We start from the raw sequence: 19,515 nt of genomic DNA on the forward strand, positions 1-19,515 counted from the left end.
ATAATGCTTTTATTAAGGCTTAAATACTGTCTTTATCCTACACATTTCCCATCTATGTTTATGACAAATTTCAGTTACTCTTTTAAAGTTCCTTTACCATGTCCATTTCTTCATTTGAAACTCAGGCATAGCTTTCTTTAAGGAAATCCAAAAGAAATATAGAAATTCCTATGTAGGAGTTTGGGGAAGGGTTGTAGAAAAATTAGATTTGATTCTACACTTCAGAGGGCAATGTTTCCATAAGAGAATTACTTGAGATTCCTGAGCTCTTGACCCATTAAATCAAAACACCCAGGGTGAGGCCAGCCCAGTGGCACAGCGGTTAAGTTCACACGCTCTGCTTTGGTCGCCCGGGGTTCGCCGGTTCAGATCCCAGGCGCAGACTTAGGCACCACTTGTCAAGCCATGCTGTGGCAGGTGTCCCACATAAAAAATAGAGGAAGATGGGCATCAATTTAGCTCAGGGCCAGTCTTCCTCAGCAAATAGAGGAGGATTGGCAGATGTTAGCTTACGGCTAATCTTTCTCAAAAAAAAAAAAAAAATCCAGGGTAATGACGGGAATCTGCACTTTTAACGGTTTCATAACAGGTGATTGTTAAACATTCTAAAGGCTTAAGATCTATGTTGTAAGGGAATCCAACAAAGGACAAATTCAAACACTAAGATTCCAAGGACATCATTTATTTATTACTGTCACCATGAGCTGAACATATTTTTTCACACTTTTTATTCTATTAGATGCACAGAAATCCAAGTTTATATGGAGATTTATTTATATATTTAATATCACATTTTATTAAAACAGGATCTTACTATGTACATTAATTTGGAACTTGTGTTTTCCACTTACATGCTATGTAATGGCCACCCACCATGTAAACAAATAATTCTAAATCATGTTTAAAAATAATGGTGTGATATTCCATGGCATACCATGATTTATTAAACCATTTTCTTATTTATGAAAAATAAGGGGTTTCCTCCCAATTTTTGCCACTGCAAATATATTGAATTAAACATAACTACACTATAGGTATGTCCTTACATATTAGTGTTTGTGGGTTTTTTTTAGCAAAGCAGCCAAACTCAGGTTGCTGTATCAAAGGATATGTCTATTTTGGATGTTAATAGATGCTGCTATATCATTTTTCCCAAATTAAACAATTCCTTCTCCTACCAGCAACGTATGAAAGTACCCACTGCCCAAGCTCCTCACCAGCATTTCATTTTCTATATTGATATTTAAAATTTTATCAATCTAATATATTTTTAAAAATTGCATCTCCTGGATGTTTTAGTTTATGGTTCCCTGATTACTAGTGAGATTAGACACATTTTCCTTTGTCTAAGAGATTTTCATTTTTCTTTTCTATTTACTATACTTCATATCCATTATATACGTGGAAAAGTTTTATTTTTCTATCTTTTTTCTCTTGACCTTGACTTTTGCCAGACATTTAAAAATATGTATAGTCAGGGGCTGGCCCCGTGGCTGAGTGGTCAATTTTGTGCACTCCACTACAGGCAGCCCAGTGTTTTGTTGGTTCGAATCCTGGGCACGGACATGGCACTACTCATCAAACCACGCTGAGGCAGCGTCCCACATGCCACAACTAGAAGGACCAACAATGAAGAATATGCAACTATGTACCGGGGGACTTTGGGGAGAAAAAGGAAAAAAATAAAATCTTTGAAAAAAAAATATGTATAGTCAAATAGGTTTCTCTTTACTTTATGGTTTCTAGGTTTCCTGTTTTGCTTATAAAGTTCTCCTCTTCCAAAATTAGATATTCTCTGTTTTATCTATTTATAATTCATTTAATATTCATTTTAAAATCCTTAATGGAATTTAAACATTCAGGTTCTGCATCTTAACAGAATCCTTAAATGCCTTTGCTCAAAACAATGACAGAAATGGAACTTCAGACTTAATGGCAGTATTGCAAAAGATTTCTTTAGAAAGAAGAAAAGGGATCAGAGGACAGACATTTATTCCATTAGCAGACAGTATTTGCTAATAGAAGCTTATCTGACCCAACCTTTAAGGCATCTTGTAACACTATACAAAATGGGCCAGCTTCCTGAAACTGTATCTTTGCAGTTTAAATCATACATCCTCAATGATCAATATCTGCCTAGCACTTTACAGTTTACAGTGGGCTCCCACATCCATGATGTATGTGCTTGTGCGGGGCCTGGCAAACTGTAAAGTGACACACATACGATTGTTTATCCTCCCATGCCCTGAGAGGGAGGGACGGGCGATCAGGAGGGGCTCGCCTAGGAACAGTGGCAGCGGACCACAGCCCCGGGTTTCCTGACTCCAAGTCAAGCACTACACACTGTCCCATTGAGCAGAATCTCAAAGTGACCCGAGAGCTTCCTTGCAGCAGTAAATGATGGTTTGATAATTTTATACAACAGAAAGCAGATCAGAGGAAGCAGGTTGGCAGGAATGGAAGAAGGAGCTTGTACCGCCTCTCCAATTCCTCCTGTTGAGCCACGTCGATATTCACCATTTCACTGAATTGCCAATTTAGCTAAACAGAGCCATGCTTTTGAAAACTAAGAGGGGAGCTGTGCACAGGAGTAGAAATAAGCTATCTTCCTGCATGTATTCTAGCCCAGGTCATGCCGCACAGAGACGGCTTACCTTGCCTAAGCCAAGAAAGACCCGCTGCAGTCCCTTTCTAACAAGCCTGGTATAGGCATGGGTGCGAACCTTGGCACTCAGCTCTGTTTACGTGGAGTTGTATTGCACCCTCCGTTGCTGACTCCACTGGCGGCTGCTAGCAATAGCGCTGAGCGTACCAGGCCCATGGTGCTTTGCCTCCACTCAGGAGTGAGTCTGGCTCAAGAGACACCTGAGTGGATGCTCTCATTACTTATCTCCGGAGGAAATCCAGCCACAGCAAACACAAGGACACACAGCAACAGATGCTGAATAATAACAATATGCAAATTAGACTTGGAAATTGATCCTGGTCCCACTGAACAGGGACTGGAGACACCAGAGGGAGCCTAATGAAAATCAGGCAGCGAGCTTGGAAATCATGACAAGCATCAAGCATTTGCTTTCTCCTAGCTGGTTGGTTGTCATAGAAACCTGTGTTTGTAGAGTTTCTGAGCATATTAGCTCAAAGAGGATGCTTACATTATCCTACTCCAGTGTCGTTAGGAAGAGTAGAATAATTCAGTTGTATTAAATAGATATTTGCTGAGGGCCTACTATGTGAGAGACCACAGGGATACATAGATGAATACACGGTCTCTTCTTTGAACCGCCTGACATGCAGGGGACATCTCACAAGAAAACAGCTAGCTGTAATGGAATGTGATCAGTACGGTAATGCACATGGAAATGGAGAAAGCAGAACAATTAATTCTTCCTGGGGATGTTAGGGACTCATGGTGCGGAGGTGACATTCGAGCAGGCTTTATGTGAAGGATCAGAAACTTGCTAGTAGAAAACCAGGGTGAACATTCTAGGGAATAGCTTGAGCAAAGCCACGGAAGCGTGGAGGGCTACACGGAATGCCAAGTGTGATAAACAAAGCCAGCTTTCTGCCATAATGAGTTTTGAGAATTACAGTCAAGCATTATTAACTCCTACTTCGCTACTTGCAAATGTGTTGATTATCATCCTCTTAAGCTAGGCTGAAGTTATCACGGCATTGACGAAGAGAGTTTGCCAATGCAAGAAAAGAACTTAAAGAAATTTATAAAGAAGGATGTTTATCTTCTTAAAGGAAAAAAGCTGTTTTCAAGCACTTTCAGAGAACAAATTCGTCAACAGAAAAGGCTTGAGAGTCAGATGAGATTGACTGAGTTTGATGGTTGATCTTAATCCTTAGTAAGTAAATAGCTGTGGGCAAGTTACTAAGCCATTTTTAAGTCCCAGTTTTTTTTGGTTTTGCTTTGTTTATATGCATTGGGGAGAATAACATTTTCATCGTAGGATTATTTTGAGGATTAAAAAAATCAAGCAATATATTCCAAGGGCCTACGACAGTGCCTGACACACAGTAGCCTCTTAATGTTCTAAACTGCTTAAAAATAATAATAATTTGAGTCATTTATATACTTTAGATATTTCTTCTACGAAGTGGTGGGTTATGAATAAGTCTCTGGTATGCAAAATAAATCAATATCATGTCATTTTAGAGGTTGAAGGGAACTTGAAAATGATCCAATTCAATGTCATCTGTTTACAAAGGAAACAACTAACTTATAAGGTGAAATTTCCTATATACGGGTACATGGCTGGTTAGTGGGTAAGCCAGACCTACAACTCGGGAATCCTGACTAAATCCAGTGTTCTTGCCACAGAATCACGGCTGACTTTCTCATTGTTATCCATCATTAAAATGGAGCCCCAACAGGCATGCCTCAGGAAGTCAAGTTAGGGCAATGAATACGTGCCAATAGTAATATCACTTCTTCCACTCAATTGATCCAAATGATTGAAGTTTACCTTTTCAAGCAAAACTGAAATAAATAATAAATTGTTCTGTGTAAATATTAACATTGAATTCATTATGTTCTCTCAAGAGGAAAGTTGCATAATTGTGTGTAATGCTTGTCTTAGCCTGGTGACATTTGTAACATTAAAAATCATCAACAGAACAGATAAAAATAATTTACTGTAACATCTAAAAGGAAATGTTTTATATCTGAATGGGGTTAAGCTGTATTTAAGTACCGCTGACAGTATTCAGACCTCTCCACTTAATGGTACCCAAGTAACTGACATCCATAGAGAGAGGGGCAGAGCCAGCCGGTGATGCTCCAGCTGGCCCAGCATCCCACTCTCTCCAGCTGATGGCGCCCCCTACTGTCAGTCTGGGGAATTGTGTGGACACCTCTGCCTTGTCCTCTGAGTTCACCTACGAGATACTGTCTCCACTTCCCCAGGCTGCTTCTCTTCCCTCCGCTTTGCACAAGTCATATCTCAATGAATTCTACCTCAAGTGATTCTTTCCAACTGATGTTCTCAGACAATTGTTTTTTCAACAACAGCTTTCTTATTAATCATTAACACTCATTGAGTTCTTACCACAGTAATGAGTATTATCTGAAGGGATAACTAAGATAAGCACTAGCGAACTTGAAACAACCCCATGAAATAAATACTGTTATTGTCTCCACTTCCAGATGAGGAGAAGGAAGTTAAACAGCTAAATAAGTTATAGGTGGTAGCACCAGGATTCCAAACAGTGCAGCGTAACTCCAGTCTGCAGACTTACTCAACATGCAAATCTACCAGGTCATAAAGGAGGAAATGGCTGTCCCACATACAATCGAAAACAATGCAAATATTCACAGGCTTTTGCAATGGAAAGCCACTCACAGATCAAATTCAGCTTTGCCGTTTTACAGACAGAGAAACAGAGGCACGGAGAGGGGAAGTAACCTATTTGTGGTCTTGTTCTTCCTCGTCTAATCGTGCATCCTCCAGAAGTGAAACCTCGGTGCCTTTGCCTAGGTCTTTGGGGTGCAGCGGCTGGGCACTATTTTTCCTGGAGTTGAAATAGCATTGAACTAATGAACATATTTGCTGCTGCTAGCAGGGGGTTGGGTAGGGTAGAGGTTGGGGTCAAGGAAGCAGGAAGATCAAAAGAGAAACTTGAGTCTTTGCCCAGAATCAGCTTGGCTGTGACATCAGGCTCAACATTTACTTTATTGAGATCATGTGGTTTTTAGAATATGGAACATCTAATATTTAAACTTTGACTTTAAATTGGTAGCAATCAGTTAAGCTGCACAACCTTGTGGAGGATCACAACAAAGTCCGGGTTACAATCGTCGTAAAAGGCAAAGGTAAGTGAGATGCTCTGCCATCTTCAGCATCCTAATATTTCAGGGTGGAATTGTTCTCATTTGTTGTTATTAGTTAAAGAGAAAAAAGTCTTTTCTGATTGAATTCAGGACTGGGGCTAAGGTGAGGCAAACGAGTCACCTAAGATGGAAAATTTAAGGGGGAAACGGCATGCAAAGCTGACCTGTACCTATAGGACCCTGAACGTGAGTGCTTTGTTGAATTTTGCACCCTGGGTACCTAGCATGCCTCATCTTGTCTAGCCCTGATTGAACCGTTTCTATCCAATGTCAAGGTTACTTCAAATTCCCTTTGCCCTCCATATTTCACTCACTTGAATGTTACTGGATAAGTCTTCTTAAGGCATTTTATTTGCCCAACAAACCCTCCAAAACAGACCCTGCGTCCTACATTTTGATCTGTCATTGAGAATTAGGCCTGCAGGAGGCTTGTAGATGGCTGGCTGGACACCTGGCATTTGCTCTGAGTTGGCCTGGGGTAGAGTGGCCACAGCCCTCTGCAAGGAGTGATGAGCTGTACCCCAGGGCAGCAAAAGCTGTCTGGATGGTTTACACTAGGCCCCAATCCAAGGACAGAGTGTGCCACGGAGGGTGGGGAACCCAGCCAAAGAGAGTAGGCAGCAGCAAAGGGACACTTCATTGACCAGGAGTATCTTCTGTGGGCAGAGCGCTGTCCCAGGTACCAGGATCAAGATGGGATCTTGATGCTGAACTAATCCTTTGCTATGGCCCAGGAATCAATTCCCTAATCCTGGGTCTCTGGGAATTTCTGATCCTGTGGGAAGGGGCTGGAGCAGGTCAGCATGCAGAGTAGCTCTTGGCCAACGGGTTGATAAGAGTTCTCAGCCACTTTGATTCCTAGGTAAAAACAGGAAAAAGTCAGCTAGTCATGGACAATTTGTTTTGCCTAGGTTTGCAGGAGCTGGAATCCCGTCTCTTGGTTCCCGGAGATATTCTTACTCTTCCCGGCAAAGTTTCATTGCCATGTGATGCTGTTCTGATTGATGGAAGCTGTGTGGTGGATGAAGGCATGCTCACAGGTAGGCACTTGTTGTGGAGCTTTCTCTTTCCTGCTCAACATCTCGGCCAAGTGTTAGCAAAGCAGGTCAACATATACTCACCCGCTTTATACCAGGCTCATGCTAAGATGGTGAGAGATTGGGGAGGGAGACATGCTCAACCTATTTGTGCAGATGGAGACTCATTATATACAAACAGGAAACATTTAACAATATGAGAATCAAGCCACGATAAATACGGAACTGGAATAAAAGTGTAACACAACATGTGACTAATTAACTGATGGGTGTGGCGCATGGGGTGCTTTGGATTCAGAGGACAGTGAGAACACTACATCTTTTTATAAATATGGGAATGGTTTCTACACCTATCCAAACAAAACACAACCCCAAACCACCAACTCTCACAGTTGGCAGAGCGTGGATTTCTCCAGCCCTGTAGTCTATAGTTGGGAAACGGAGCCCCAGGTTACCCTGGGAAGGAGACTAAGTTCACCCTTCTGGGAAAGGCAGTGTAACAGTTCTGTTCTTCAGAATCGTGTCTCCAGCTGATCTCCCTGAGCAGAAAACCAGTTTTCTAGTTACGATTGATCTGTCCTTGTCATTTGTACTTTGAAAAGTCCGCTTGAATTTGTGTCATTAGTAAGACACTATTTATAAAATATTCTTTAGGCAAACAAAAAATTGCATAGGACATGGTAATGGGAGAAGAAGAGACTATATAGCAACACAAAAATAGAAATGATTTGTCTTTTGTGCTTATAAATTGTTGCATTTTTCTGTTTCCAAATGGCTAAAGACAGGACACACACGCAACTTTTTTCCATCACTTAAACGTTACCAGTCATTACGTATTCCTAAACTGTTCAACACGAGCAGCTTTCACATTAAAAATGGGTCTGCTTAATTTAAAATTGAGACAAGAAAATGTAGTAAACATAACTCGGTTCCATATAATTACAAAATACCTCTTTAATGTGTTGAAATCTAACTGCCTTATAATGATAGTGATGAGGATTTGCATACTGATCACATCCTTTATCCAGAATGTTGCCATAGCACCCAATGTGCAACCCTCAAGCCCAAGACAAACCGTCCTCCCCACTCAAAGGCATCAGATGTCTTGCATTTCCCCGCAGCCTGCCCATGAAGACTGGCCTCTCTCATTGGTGACAGAGAGCGCGGCCATGAGACATCAGGGGAGGACAGACAGCAGGGTTCACTCCCCTGGGTCTGCTGACTTGGGGACACTGTTCTTGCCTAGACTTTGAGGAAAACTCAGAAAGTTCCAGAGAAGTAGAAACAATAAACAATGCTGCCTTTCAACAAATGTGCAAAATTGACCTAAAATAACCTTAAATGGTAAGTGGCTTTTCCTAGGGTCTGTTTCTAGAAAAATAAAGTCACCAGCATTAATATCTATGTAATCTGAGTGCTGATAAAAGTCAATTTTAGAGACAGATGCATGAAACAGAAATACATATATTTCTTTCTCATTGATTTCTTCAAAAAATCTAGGTACCTCCGTGCTCTAAATAGTTTATTACACAACTTATGTAGATCCTCCTGCTCATGTGCATATTAGTGAAAAGGATCCTGATTGAACAATCAGATTAGAGTCAGATTCTGGAAACTGCACCTGTATTCCTAGAGCATTTGTCCACAACTGTGACTCACTTGTTTTTTTCCCCATGTGCAAAATAGCCCTTTGCATATATAGAAGTCTTTATTTACATAAGAAGAAAAATAGCAGATACTCTTGGCATCTCTATAGCAACAACTTTTATATCTTACTTCCTCATAGCATAAAACCAAAGAGACCAGGAGCTATTATACTACCCAAATTACAGATGAGGAAACTCACGTCAAAAGAAAACAGGGCTGCTCAGCTAGGAAGTGAAAGAAGCAGAGTTGGAGGTGGCATCTGCTCCCAGACGTGAAGGACCGTAGGCATGAGGAGGAGGATGCTAAGATGGGCAAAGCCGCTGCCTTCAACTTCGGGGCCTCATCACCTTTTTCCCCTGCTGGGTATTCCCACGCATAGCACGTGCCCATTGTAGGATCTTCCGTCTCCTCATCTCCTTAGCCTCATCCTATTGCCATAAGCTCAACTATGCAAGAAACTTTATTTTATAACTATGCCTCAATTTTACTTGGTCTCCAAATTTTGCCGTCGTTGAAAGGCTGCACTGTGAAGTATCTGGTCTGGGTCAGACAGCCGTCTCCATCAGTTACCAGGTCCTCCCAGTCCTCGCCTGGCTACCTGCAGCCGTGCAGGGCACTGGGGAGGGCCCTCTGCTCTAGGGCGGCTCTCCTTTCCATTGCTCCCACTCCACTCTGAGCTGGGGAAATGTCCCAGGCACACGCACTGGAGAAGGAGGCAGCCCCAGGTGCCTTTTGCTCTCAGTTTCCACAAACTTCTAGAACATTTCCATACGCTACTGTGGCGCAGGCCCCTTCTCTCAGGGACATGCAATATCTAAGTTTCCTTTGGATTTTTCCTCCACCTCCCAGTCCAGAGATTTTTATTTAGCTGGAAAAGTAGTAGAGAGAAGGTGTGGCTAACGGAACAGCTTTGTTCTTACTCTTAGGTCGTCCTTAAAATTCATGATCAAACTTAAGAATGACTTTTGAAACCCAAAAGCCGGTTATCAACTCCTCTTTCCTTCTTTTCTGCCTCCTAGAGCAATGATCCCCTTCACGGTCTACCTCCTCACAAAGCGGTCAAGAGGCAAAAGGGAGTACTGTGGGGGAAATTCTATTAGTATTTTGAATTTTTCTCTTAGCACAGTAGCTAATTTTTCTTAGTTCCTATATGTATTAGGCACTGTGCTAACATTTTACGTATGTTATTTCATTCAATCCCCAACTCTATAAGATTATAACTCTATAATCTAAGGCCCAGAGAGGGTAAGTAATTTGCCTAATGCCACGCAGCTTAAAAGCAATGGAGCTGAGATTTGGGTTCATTATTTTTTCGCTCATTCGTTCATTCCACAAATGTTTATTAGCTCTTTTTATGGAACAGACACTCTCCTAGCTGCTAGGGAGACAGCAGTGAACAAAGCAGGTAAGATTTCTGCCTTCATGGAACTGACATTCTGGTGGGAAGGCAGAAAACATGAAAATAGGTAAGAGACATAAATTTCCAACAGCTATAAGTTCTATGAAGAAAATAAAACACTTAAACCCAGGCATTTTGACCTCAGAGCCCAGGCTTGTAACTACACGTGTTTCCCCTTATCTGCACTTTCGCTTCCCGTGGTTTCAGTGACCGGTGTTTAACCATGGTTGGAAAATATTAAACAGAAAATTCCAGAAATAAACATTTCATAAGTTTTAAATTGAGCACCAATCTGAGTAGCCTGATGAAATCTCGTGCTGTCCTACTCCGTCCTGCTCCATCCTGCCCAGGACAGAAATCATCCCTTTGTCCGGAGTATCCACACTGTGTAGGCTGCCCACTGCTAGTCACTCAGTGCCTGTCCTGTTATCACTAAATTGTTACAATATATTGTTATAATTGTTCTATTTCATTATTAGTTATTGTTGTCACTCTCTTGCTGTGGCTGATTTATAAATTAAACTTTACCATAGGTATGTGTGTACAGGAGAAAACAGAGTATGTACAGGAATCCATACTATCTGTGGTTTCAGCCATCCACTGGGGGTCTTGGAACGTAGCTATTGTGGATAATGGGGGACTGCTGTCCTGACCGCTCATTCTCTTAGGGATAATTATGAGGGAGGGGCTTAGATTTCACTCTGCCACAATCCCCTTCCTCTACTCAGTAGAATTACTGATTTAATTTACACGTACACGTGGGAAGTATGGGGCCATCTGAGTTGGACATACAGGACTTTCCCTAAATAGTTACTTCACATTTATATCCTGTCAGCCAAGCTCATAATCAGTTGATAGGTCAGGTTTTTTCCTCTCTTCCTTTTTCACTTTCTTCGTCTCATTCCCTTCTCCCTTTCTTTCACTTATTCATTCACTCATCCACTTATTACACAAAGGTTCAGAAATGCCTACTGTTTGCCAGGCACTGTATTGTGTGCTGGAGTCACCCAGATAAATGAGCAGTGACCCTTGCTCTCAAACAGTTTATAGTCAAATTGTCCCAGAAATATAAATAAACAAGAACATGGCATTTCAAACACTGTCACCATGTGGTGCATCTGGCTTATTGGGGACAAGGAAGAGACTCTCTGTTTCACACGACCACGATCCCCAGGTCCCAGAAGCCACCTGAACAGTTGATGATGAATGTACTTCATTCTGAAACCCTCTCTAGCCTCCTTAGAACCACTTTTGTAGGCAAATCCATCCTTTTTTGAGATTCCAAGAAAGGCCAAGCACAAGACTGCTTATTAGTACATGAATAATGTGGAAGAGACTTGAAAATCATCTCTGTGTAAAGTCGTCTCATTTGAACCTTATCTCTGGAACATGATCGCCAGATGACTTCCACCTCTGGTTGATAAACACCTGCCTGACCCGATCCCATTGTTTGTGTGCAGAAACTTACACTAATATCAGCCTAAGCATATATTATGGATTGATATTTTGTGACCCAAAGGCAGAAAAACATTTGAAATTATAAGTATCTGCCTTTACAAGGGCTGATTTCAAAATAATGCGGTACAATGATTTGGAGATTTGTGAACATGTCCTATCCCTTTTATAAAGCCATTTGGAACGCAGTGGATAAATCCATACAATGGATAAATATCATAATTGTTTTAAAGAAATGACTTAGGGACAATGTTTGGCTAAAGGAATTTCCTGGAGAATGTTCAAGACCACTAATACAAATTTGATAGTTTCTTGCATCTTACGATGTAAAAAAAGGTACCATAGTAGAAAAGAAGTTTTGAAAAACAAATCATAGAAAAACCTGAGTAAACATTTTTATTCAATTCATTCAGGCATTCAGCAAAAATATGTATTTTGAACCTATTACATACCAGTAGGGAAAATGAGGAATATAAAAAGTTATACATGTCAAAGTCCTTGCCCTCCGTTATTGCCTAGAAGGAAAGATAGAACTAAAATCAATACAGTACTATTTCCAAACTAGAAATGTGACATGTTATCTTCCTAATTAAACATTTAGCAAAAGACTTATGGAATTTTAAATTAATTCCAGTGCTTTTTAAATCTGGGAGCCAGAAGTGTTATTAACATTCTTATTTTGTCTCTGAAATGTACCCTTTTGAACTCTGAACTCATTTTCTTTGTATCTTGAATATCTAGTCTTACAGCCATCAGGGACAGGAGAGGAACGATACCCGCAAAGGAGGGGAGTCAATAAAAGAATATGCAAGGGGCCTGGTTTAGCTGGAGTTTGTGTAGGGGAATGACAGCCAAGGATGCTTGGATTGTGGTGCCTTTGACAATCTAGCAAGAGAGTTTGAGCTTTAGTAGTAACGGCAATGGAAAAGCTTAAGGCCTTTTGATTAAATAATGAGATAACAAAAGGGGGCTTTGATAGGATTCATCTGGAAGTGGTATGGGATGACTAAAGGGAGGAGGGGCTAGGGGGAGAGACCAATTAGGAGGTGTGACCAATATATGTATTTATTGGTCTCTGTCCCAGGTTCTTGGTACCAAGCTCCTAACCTTGTAATTTCCTAAGAGATAAGAGCACTAGGAGCATCTTTTGTTCTAATGAAGTGACTCTGGATGGGCTCTTGGATGGGGGCTGGTCACCAGAAAGATCAAGCCATGATTAGAAGCCTGGAACTTTTAGTCCCACTTCCCATTCTCCAAAGAGGAGAGAGGGGCTGGAAATGGAGTTAATAATTGATCATGCCTAAGCGAGGAAGCCTCATAAAATCCCAATAGCAGGGGGTTCGAAGAGCTTCCAGGTGGGTGAACACATCCACATACTGGAGGGTCCCAACTCACAACTCCACGAGGACAGAAGCTCCTGTGCTCAGGACTCTTCCGGTGTATCTTTTCCTTTGACGGTTCATCTGGACCCTTTGTCATATCTTTTAATAAACTGGTAAATGTGTGTTTGCCTGAGTTTTCTGAGCCACTCTAGCAAATTAATCCAACCTGAGGTGGGGGTTGTGAAACCTCACATTTACCCGTCAGAAGCACAAGTGACAACGTGGATTTGCATTTGACATCTGAGATGGGGTGGGAGCAGTCTTGAGGGACTGAGCCCTTAACCTGTGGGATCTGACTCCATCTCCAGGTAGATAGTGTCAGAGTCGAGTTGAACTGAGTTAAATTGTAGGACAACCAGCTGGTGTCGTGGAATTGCTCCTTGTGGGGAAAACCGCCACGTATCTGATGTCAGAGGTGTTGTGAGTGTGGTAATAATGTGGGAGTAAAGGAGAAACACAGGAGGAAGGTTGAGAGGTTTTTCATAAGTCAGGAGGTCAGGCAGGTTGTGGTTGAGATACTTCCTCATAAGAAAGATTTATTGGTTCCACTGTAGCCTCAAGTTACCTAGAGGATGCGTTTGCACTTCAGAGAGCTAAACAATTTACAGCTAATCTACTGTTAATGCAACCACCATGAGTCAGACAGCGACTGCCAGTGATGCCACTGGAACCTAGATGGAGTCCAAGCATGACTGGCCAGGCACGCTCACAAGGAAGGAGCAGCGGGAGGGGAGACTCATTCCATAAGAGGGCAGAGTCTGGGAGAGGAGGTGTCAAAGACGCTTCTGAGATTGGAAACCTGTGACTCAGCAAAAGGGTGGTACCAGAAGAGAAACAGGAAAGTCAGGAGGAAGGTTAGGGGTGAAAATAATGCTGTGGATTTTAGGTATGTTGAATTGGAGAAGTTAGTGGGATATCCAGACTGGGATGAACAGCCTACAATTGGGAAATACAGAACAAAAGCCCAGAGGGAGGAAAGACGAAGACAGACATCACTGACATTTCTATTTAGAGGTGCTAATTAATGGAAGTAGAGCTGAGGTCATCGAGAAAGAGAAAAGAGAGATCCTGTCTTATTGTATTGGTTTCTATCTTTCACTGCAAGATCATGAAGAATATTTTGTAGATTTTGTGAAGGCATCATTTCTCGTTCATCTCTGTACTTCTAGGACTCCTTACCTCTACCCACGCTCTCAGTGTCCTGAACATCCTGAGCTATCTTTAGTGCCTGGAGGACCCCATGCTCTTTCTCTCACTTCTTCCAAGAGCACTTTCCTCTCCTTCTGGATCTGGCTGGGCTGACTCTCCTTTCTTTTTTTTTTTTTTTTTCCTGCTTTATCTCCCCAACCCCCCAGTGCATAGTTGTATATCTTAGTTGTGGGTCCTTCCAGCTCTGGCATGTGGGACGCCGCCTCAATGTGACCCGCCGAGCAGTGCCATGTCCGCACCCAGGATCCAAACCCTGGGCCACCACAGCGGAGCGCACGAACTGAACCACTCGGCCACGGGGCCGGCCCCTACTCCCCTTTCAAGGTGTCGTTTATTCATTGTCCGGGAAATCTTTTCTAATCATCTGTTTGGCTTAGATCTTCAGATCTCCTAGTACTACTACCAAAATACTTACTTTGTTGTATTTTAATTATTTACTGCTATTTACTAGCCTGGCTCCCTGAGCTTTACGAGGGCGGGGTTTCTGTCTCTCTTGTTCATTATGATATTCTCAGCACCTGGAGCTGTGCCTGCACAGAATAAGCACTTAAAAATATTTGTGGAATGAATGGATGAATGGGGGGACAACTGAGTGAATGAAAGGTAAATAATAATGACTATGCACATGCTTTATTGCTCCCTTGTTGCCTAGAATAGTGCTGGGCTTAAGGAACACTTGGGAGAGTGATTAAGTGACAGTTCTCTTTGTGAAAATGGGCCACTTTTTAGATTATAGCAACAAACCATGCTGGCCAGGTGTGGGAAGGGTAGGCAGACTTTGAGGAAATATTTGAAATGTAATCAAATGTACCATTGCTTGCACCACCAGCATCCCTAAGAACAGCCCTTTGACTCATGGGATAGGCATGAAGACTGGGTCAGCTGTGGTTTGTATATTTTCTTGAAATTGGCAAGTGCGAACTCTAAGTAACTACCTGAGTTTGCCCAGAACCAACAAAATACGATCTTCTTTAGGAGAAAGTACACCTGTCACAAAGACACCATTGCCCCATACGGAGAACACCAGTGCCTGGAAATCCCACAGCTTGGAGGATTATCGGAAACATGTCCTTTTCTGTGGAACCGAAGTGATCCAAGTCAAGCCCTCTGGGCAGGGGCCAGTAAGAGCAGTCGTTTTGCAAACAGGTTAGTAGATTCCACTTTTGTAAATTTAGTCCATGACGGGAGGTAGGGGAGCTGGATTAGGGAAATCTTGTTTAGGATTACGGAGTTTGCCACATTCTGGAGTTAACAAGCACACTCATTTCCAGTCAGACCCTTATTTTAAGTTGCCACCATTTCCAACTGAATGGTTCATTGTTAAAACCATCGTATATGACGAAGCGTATACAGGGATGAAGTATATTTCCTCAAAGGCAAAACTATGTTCTTGTTTTTTCTTGTGTCCACAGGCTTCTTCTCTTTTCCCTCTACACCCCTTTTAAGTGATTGCCAAGAAAACAAATTCCAATCGCTATCACTTGAGGACTTTTTCCTTTCAAAGAGTTGCTTGCTGGGCTGTTATTTCAAGGTCTCTGCTAGATAATTCTGCCTGGGTTCCCTACAGACACTTCACAGTCAAGGCATCCGAAGAGAAGCATCCTCCTCTGTCGCCTCTCTCTTGACAGCATCACCATCTAGCTAGCCTCTTCACGTCATCTTAGACTCCCCCTTTCTCCCATAGCAAATAGGACACCGCATCCTGTCAATTCTTCAAAGACCTGCAGGGTCTCGTCTCCCTCTTCCTCATCCCCATGGTTGGTGTTTTGTTCCGACCTTCATCGTCTCCTGCCTAAGCTATAACAACAAAAATATTCTTTTGACTGTTCCCTTTCAACTTTTACTTCAAACACTTTTTCTTGTGTTGGTCCATCTTTTTTTAACCTATCCCTCAATCTGAATCAAGTCACATTTCTAAAACATGGTTTGAAGCAGTTCATACACACCTTGCTGAAAAACTTTTCAAGACTGCCAACATTAGTCCCAATCTTTCACATGACATTACACGACCCACGCAGATACAAAACATGCCTTGCACTTTGATATCTCTATGTTTTAGTTTAGTCTATAATTCAATTGTTCTACCTGATTTTTTTAAAATTAAAAATATTAAGTTTTGTTTTATGTTCGAAGTAGTCAGTGGGCACGAGAACATCTCTCAGCCTGCTGATCAGCAGTAGCTAGTGGGCGGAGATCATGGAACCTGCCTGACCTGAGCTTGTAAAGTTCTAAGGCTACAGGTTAGGGGAGACTCTCCTCCTTTTCTCCAAAGCCTGCAAAGCTTTGTTTGAGGAGACCAGATGTCCATTAAGCAGAGGGATTAAGGCGTGTTTTATACTTATAGTACTGACTGATATCTAAAATATATAGTGGTCAATGTCTTTTGCCAATAATTTAGATCTTAATGAGTATCTACTAAGGGCAATGTACTGAGGGTTAAAGAAAAAAAAATGTGAGATACTCTTTGCCCTTAAAGAAGATTGTGGTCTGGTGCAGGAGACAGATGGATTCATAGTTAACTAAAACACAAAGCAGTGATAGATGTCAAACCACCAAGTGTTACAGGAACTCCAAAGAGTGGGAGAAATTATTTTTGATATGAGGTATGGGAGTAGAATTTTGGAAGCATTTATTTGATGAGATGGCATTTTGAGCCAAGCCTCATAGGATGGGAAGGATTTATCCAATCATATCAGATAGCTGGAAAGGCATGCTAATTTGTGTTTGCGAAACACGAAGGAAGGAATGCACAGGGGTCTTCTGGGCCCAGTGAGCAGTTAAGAGATAAGTCTGGCAAGGTAGCAGGAGATCAGACTGAAAGGGATCTCAAATGCCATGCCTCGAAATTTGAACTTGATTTTAAGAAATAGGGGCACTGGGAGGTTTTTGAGCATAAGAATGACGTGATTGGAGGCATACTATTTAAGAAATGACTTGCCTTGTGCTTTCCTTTTCTCTTAATTTCCTATTACATTCAATGCATATCTGTGCTTTAAAGCCTTCTTCTCTCAGCGGCTCCTCTTACCTGGCCACCACAGTCATCAGCTCCTTAGTCTTCTTTTCCCTAACCCCATGCGTAAGTGCAGAGCTGCACTGTGTGAGCCACTGAAGCACCGACCCCCAGAGCAAAAGAAATGGAGCAGCACTAAGTGAACGCCATTTATGGTTTCTGGTGACTTGTAAGAACAATAAATGTAAATACACTGTTAGGTCACAGCAATGCTGTGTTCATTCCATATTCAAATGACTCTATTAACCAATCCTTAATTCAATGCAAACTATTTTTGGTTTGGGATGAAACTGTCTTAAAGGACCTTACTTGACCTGTGATTATCTTCATGTAGGTTATAATACAGCAAAAGGAGACTTGGTGAGATCCATCCTCTACCCCAGGCCTCTGAACTTCAAACTATACAGTGATGCCTTCAAGTTCATAGTGTTCCTGGCCTGCCTTGGAGTTGTGGGTTTTTTCTATGCTCTTGGTGTATACATGTACCATGGAGTAAGTACTGGGTGTAAGCCTTTTCAATGGCATAGCTTTCTCCAGGAGCTTGACCTCAAAAGGGTTGGGCAAGGTTACCTCTTAGTCCCATCAGTCTGAATCAATGCTGTCCAGTAGAGCCTTCTCAGGTGACGGAAATATTCTATATCTCTGCTGTCCCATATGGTAGCCCTTGACCACATGTGCTTATTGAGGACTTGAAGTGTGGCTAGTGTGATAGGGAAATGAATTTTCAATTTTACTTCATTTAAAGTAATTAAAATTTAAATAGCTATGTATGGTTAGTGAAAATTGCATTGGATGGTACATCTATGAAAAGTTACAGAGTTCATGGCTCCTTTTACCACTTGGTTGGGAATAAGAGCTCACCACATGTGTGGCATTTGTGATAGCCAAACCTAAACAGCCTCAGAGGACATGCATGTTTCTCAAGCCCGATAGGCTGGGGAGCATTTAGTCAATCAGATCAGAGAGCAGGAAGGACATACTAATTTGAGCGAGCAAAACACAAAGGAAGAAATGCACATGGGTCTTCTGGAATCAGCAAGCAATTAAGAGATAAGTCTAGCAAAGTAGAAATAGATCAGATTGAAGGGGATTTTGAGTGCCATCCCTAGAAGTTTGGGCCACTTGAGAGCATTGAAGTATTTGAGCGTGTACATCATACCCAACACACCACGTAGTCAATGGATTGCCCCTGTGTTCTGGTTAGGTTCTGAAATGAAATCAAATGTTTACTTTTACAGAGTTGCATTCTGCATGGATCCTCACTTCCTTTTAAGCTTCAGGGTATCTGGTTTCACTTGGATGTCTCACTTAATAGTTGTGATGGATGGAGAGAGAGGGGTTGTCTCAAATGACCTTTGAGTTCCTTTCTGGTCCTGGGTCTGATTCTGTTGTGAACCTGCAGTCTCTTCTGTAAGACATGCTGGGATCTTAGCAGTGTGGGCTCATGGGGAAGAAGAAAAAATTGTGAATAAAAGGATCCCAACAACAGGTGTGAAATTGGGTGTGGTGGCCTAAAATTATGATACCCAAACTGATGGCATCAGTCCATTCTGTGTCCGTGTGTAGTGGGGTGGATATTGATTGGCAAAGACACAATCACAGGAATTTCTATGCAATGTTCATGTTCAAACTTGAGCTCTGAGGGGCTGGCCTGGTGGCATAGCAGTTAAGTTTGCATGCTCCGCTTCGGCGGCCCGGTGTTTGCTGGTTTGGATCCCAGGCATGGACCTACACAGCACTTATCAAACCATGCAGTAGCAGGCATCCCATATATAAATCAGGAAAGATGGGCATAGATGTTAGCTCAGGGCCAATCTTCCTCAGCAAAAAGAGGAAGATTGGCAGTGGATGTTAGCTCGGGGCTAATCTTCCTCAAAAAACAAAAAATACAAAAAAAAAAAAATTAAACAAAACAGAACTTGAGCTCTGAACAGTCATTTGAATCTGAAATAAGTCCCCTAGGAGCATTTCTAGGGCAGGCGAGGGCAGAGGAGGCCAGAGCATATTGGCACCAGTAGAACGGACCCTGGAAAGAGCTAGGCAAGATGTCAAAGCCGGTGAGGCTGGAATTTGAGGCAATGTGCCATTTTCATCTCGAGAGGGAGGGTTGGGCAGGACAACAAGCCAAAAACCCTCTCCTACAGACCAGAAAGCCTGGCAGTGATTGGAAATGAAGGCTTCCAGGGCAGGACTCAACATCCAATAGACGCCAAAGCAGCAAGGCTAATCCCAGACCCCATCGTTCTGCGGGGCAGAACCTGTGGACCTGTTGGCTGCCTCTATCTGCACTGGCTCAGGATTAGACAGGGCTGAGTCCTTGGGGGCAAAACTCCTCTGTGGCTTTGGTTGGGAAAAGCAAGGAATGACAGATTTTGTGATAAACTGAGATCGAACCAAAGATGTATCCAGCAGCCATTGTTACTGAACTTGAATCTGTGTTTCCAATACACAAAAGAGGACTGGATGGCTAAAATTATGGTTAATTTCATAACAGCCTAGGCAAGGTGGTAGAGGGTAGAGCCATCAGTGTCTAGAAC

The 19,515-nt window shown here is 42.1% G+C and overlaps 1 protein-coding gene across 5 annotated transcripts in view; it reads left to right on the forward strand.

The window, feature by feature from the left end:
• Positions 1–19,515, forward strand: part of ATP13A5 (ATPase 13A5) — a 108,988-nt gene that overhangs the window by 35,062 nt on the left and 54,411 nt on the right. For all 5 annotated transcript variants that reach the window (XM_046658260.1, XM_046658264.1, XM_046658261.1 and 2 more), the window contains 4 exons: positions 5,749–5,821; positions 6,751–6,879; positions 14,944–15,114; positions 17,313–17,470. In XM_046658260.1, coding sequence (XP_046514216.1) covers positions 5,749–5,821; positions 6,751–6,879; positions 14,944–15,114; positions 17,313–17,470 — 531 coding nt within the window. The remainder of the gene's footprint in view (positions 1–5,748; positions 5,822–6,750; positions 6,880–14,943; positions 15,115–17,312; positions 17,471–19,515) is intronic.

Source organism: Equus quagga, chromosome 4, assembly GCF_021613505.1.
Source record: "Equus quagga isolate Etosha38 chromosome 4, UCLA_HA_Equagga_1.0, whole genome shotgun sequence".
Classification (NCBI taxonomy): domain Eukaryota; kingdom Metazoa; phylum Chordata; class Mammalia; order Perissodactyla; family Equidae; genus Equus; species Equus quagga.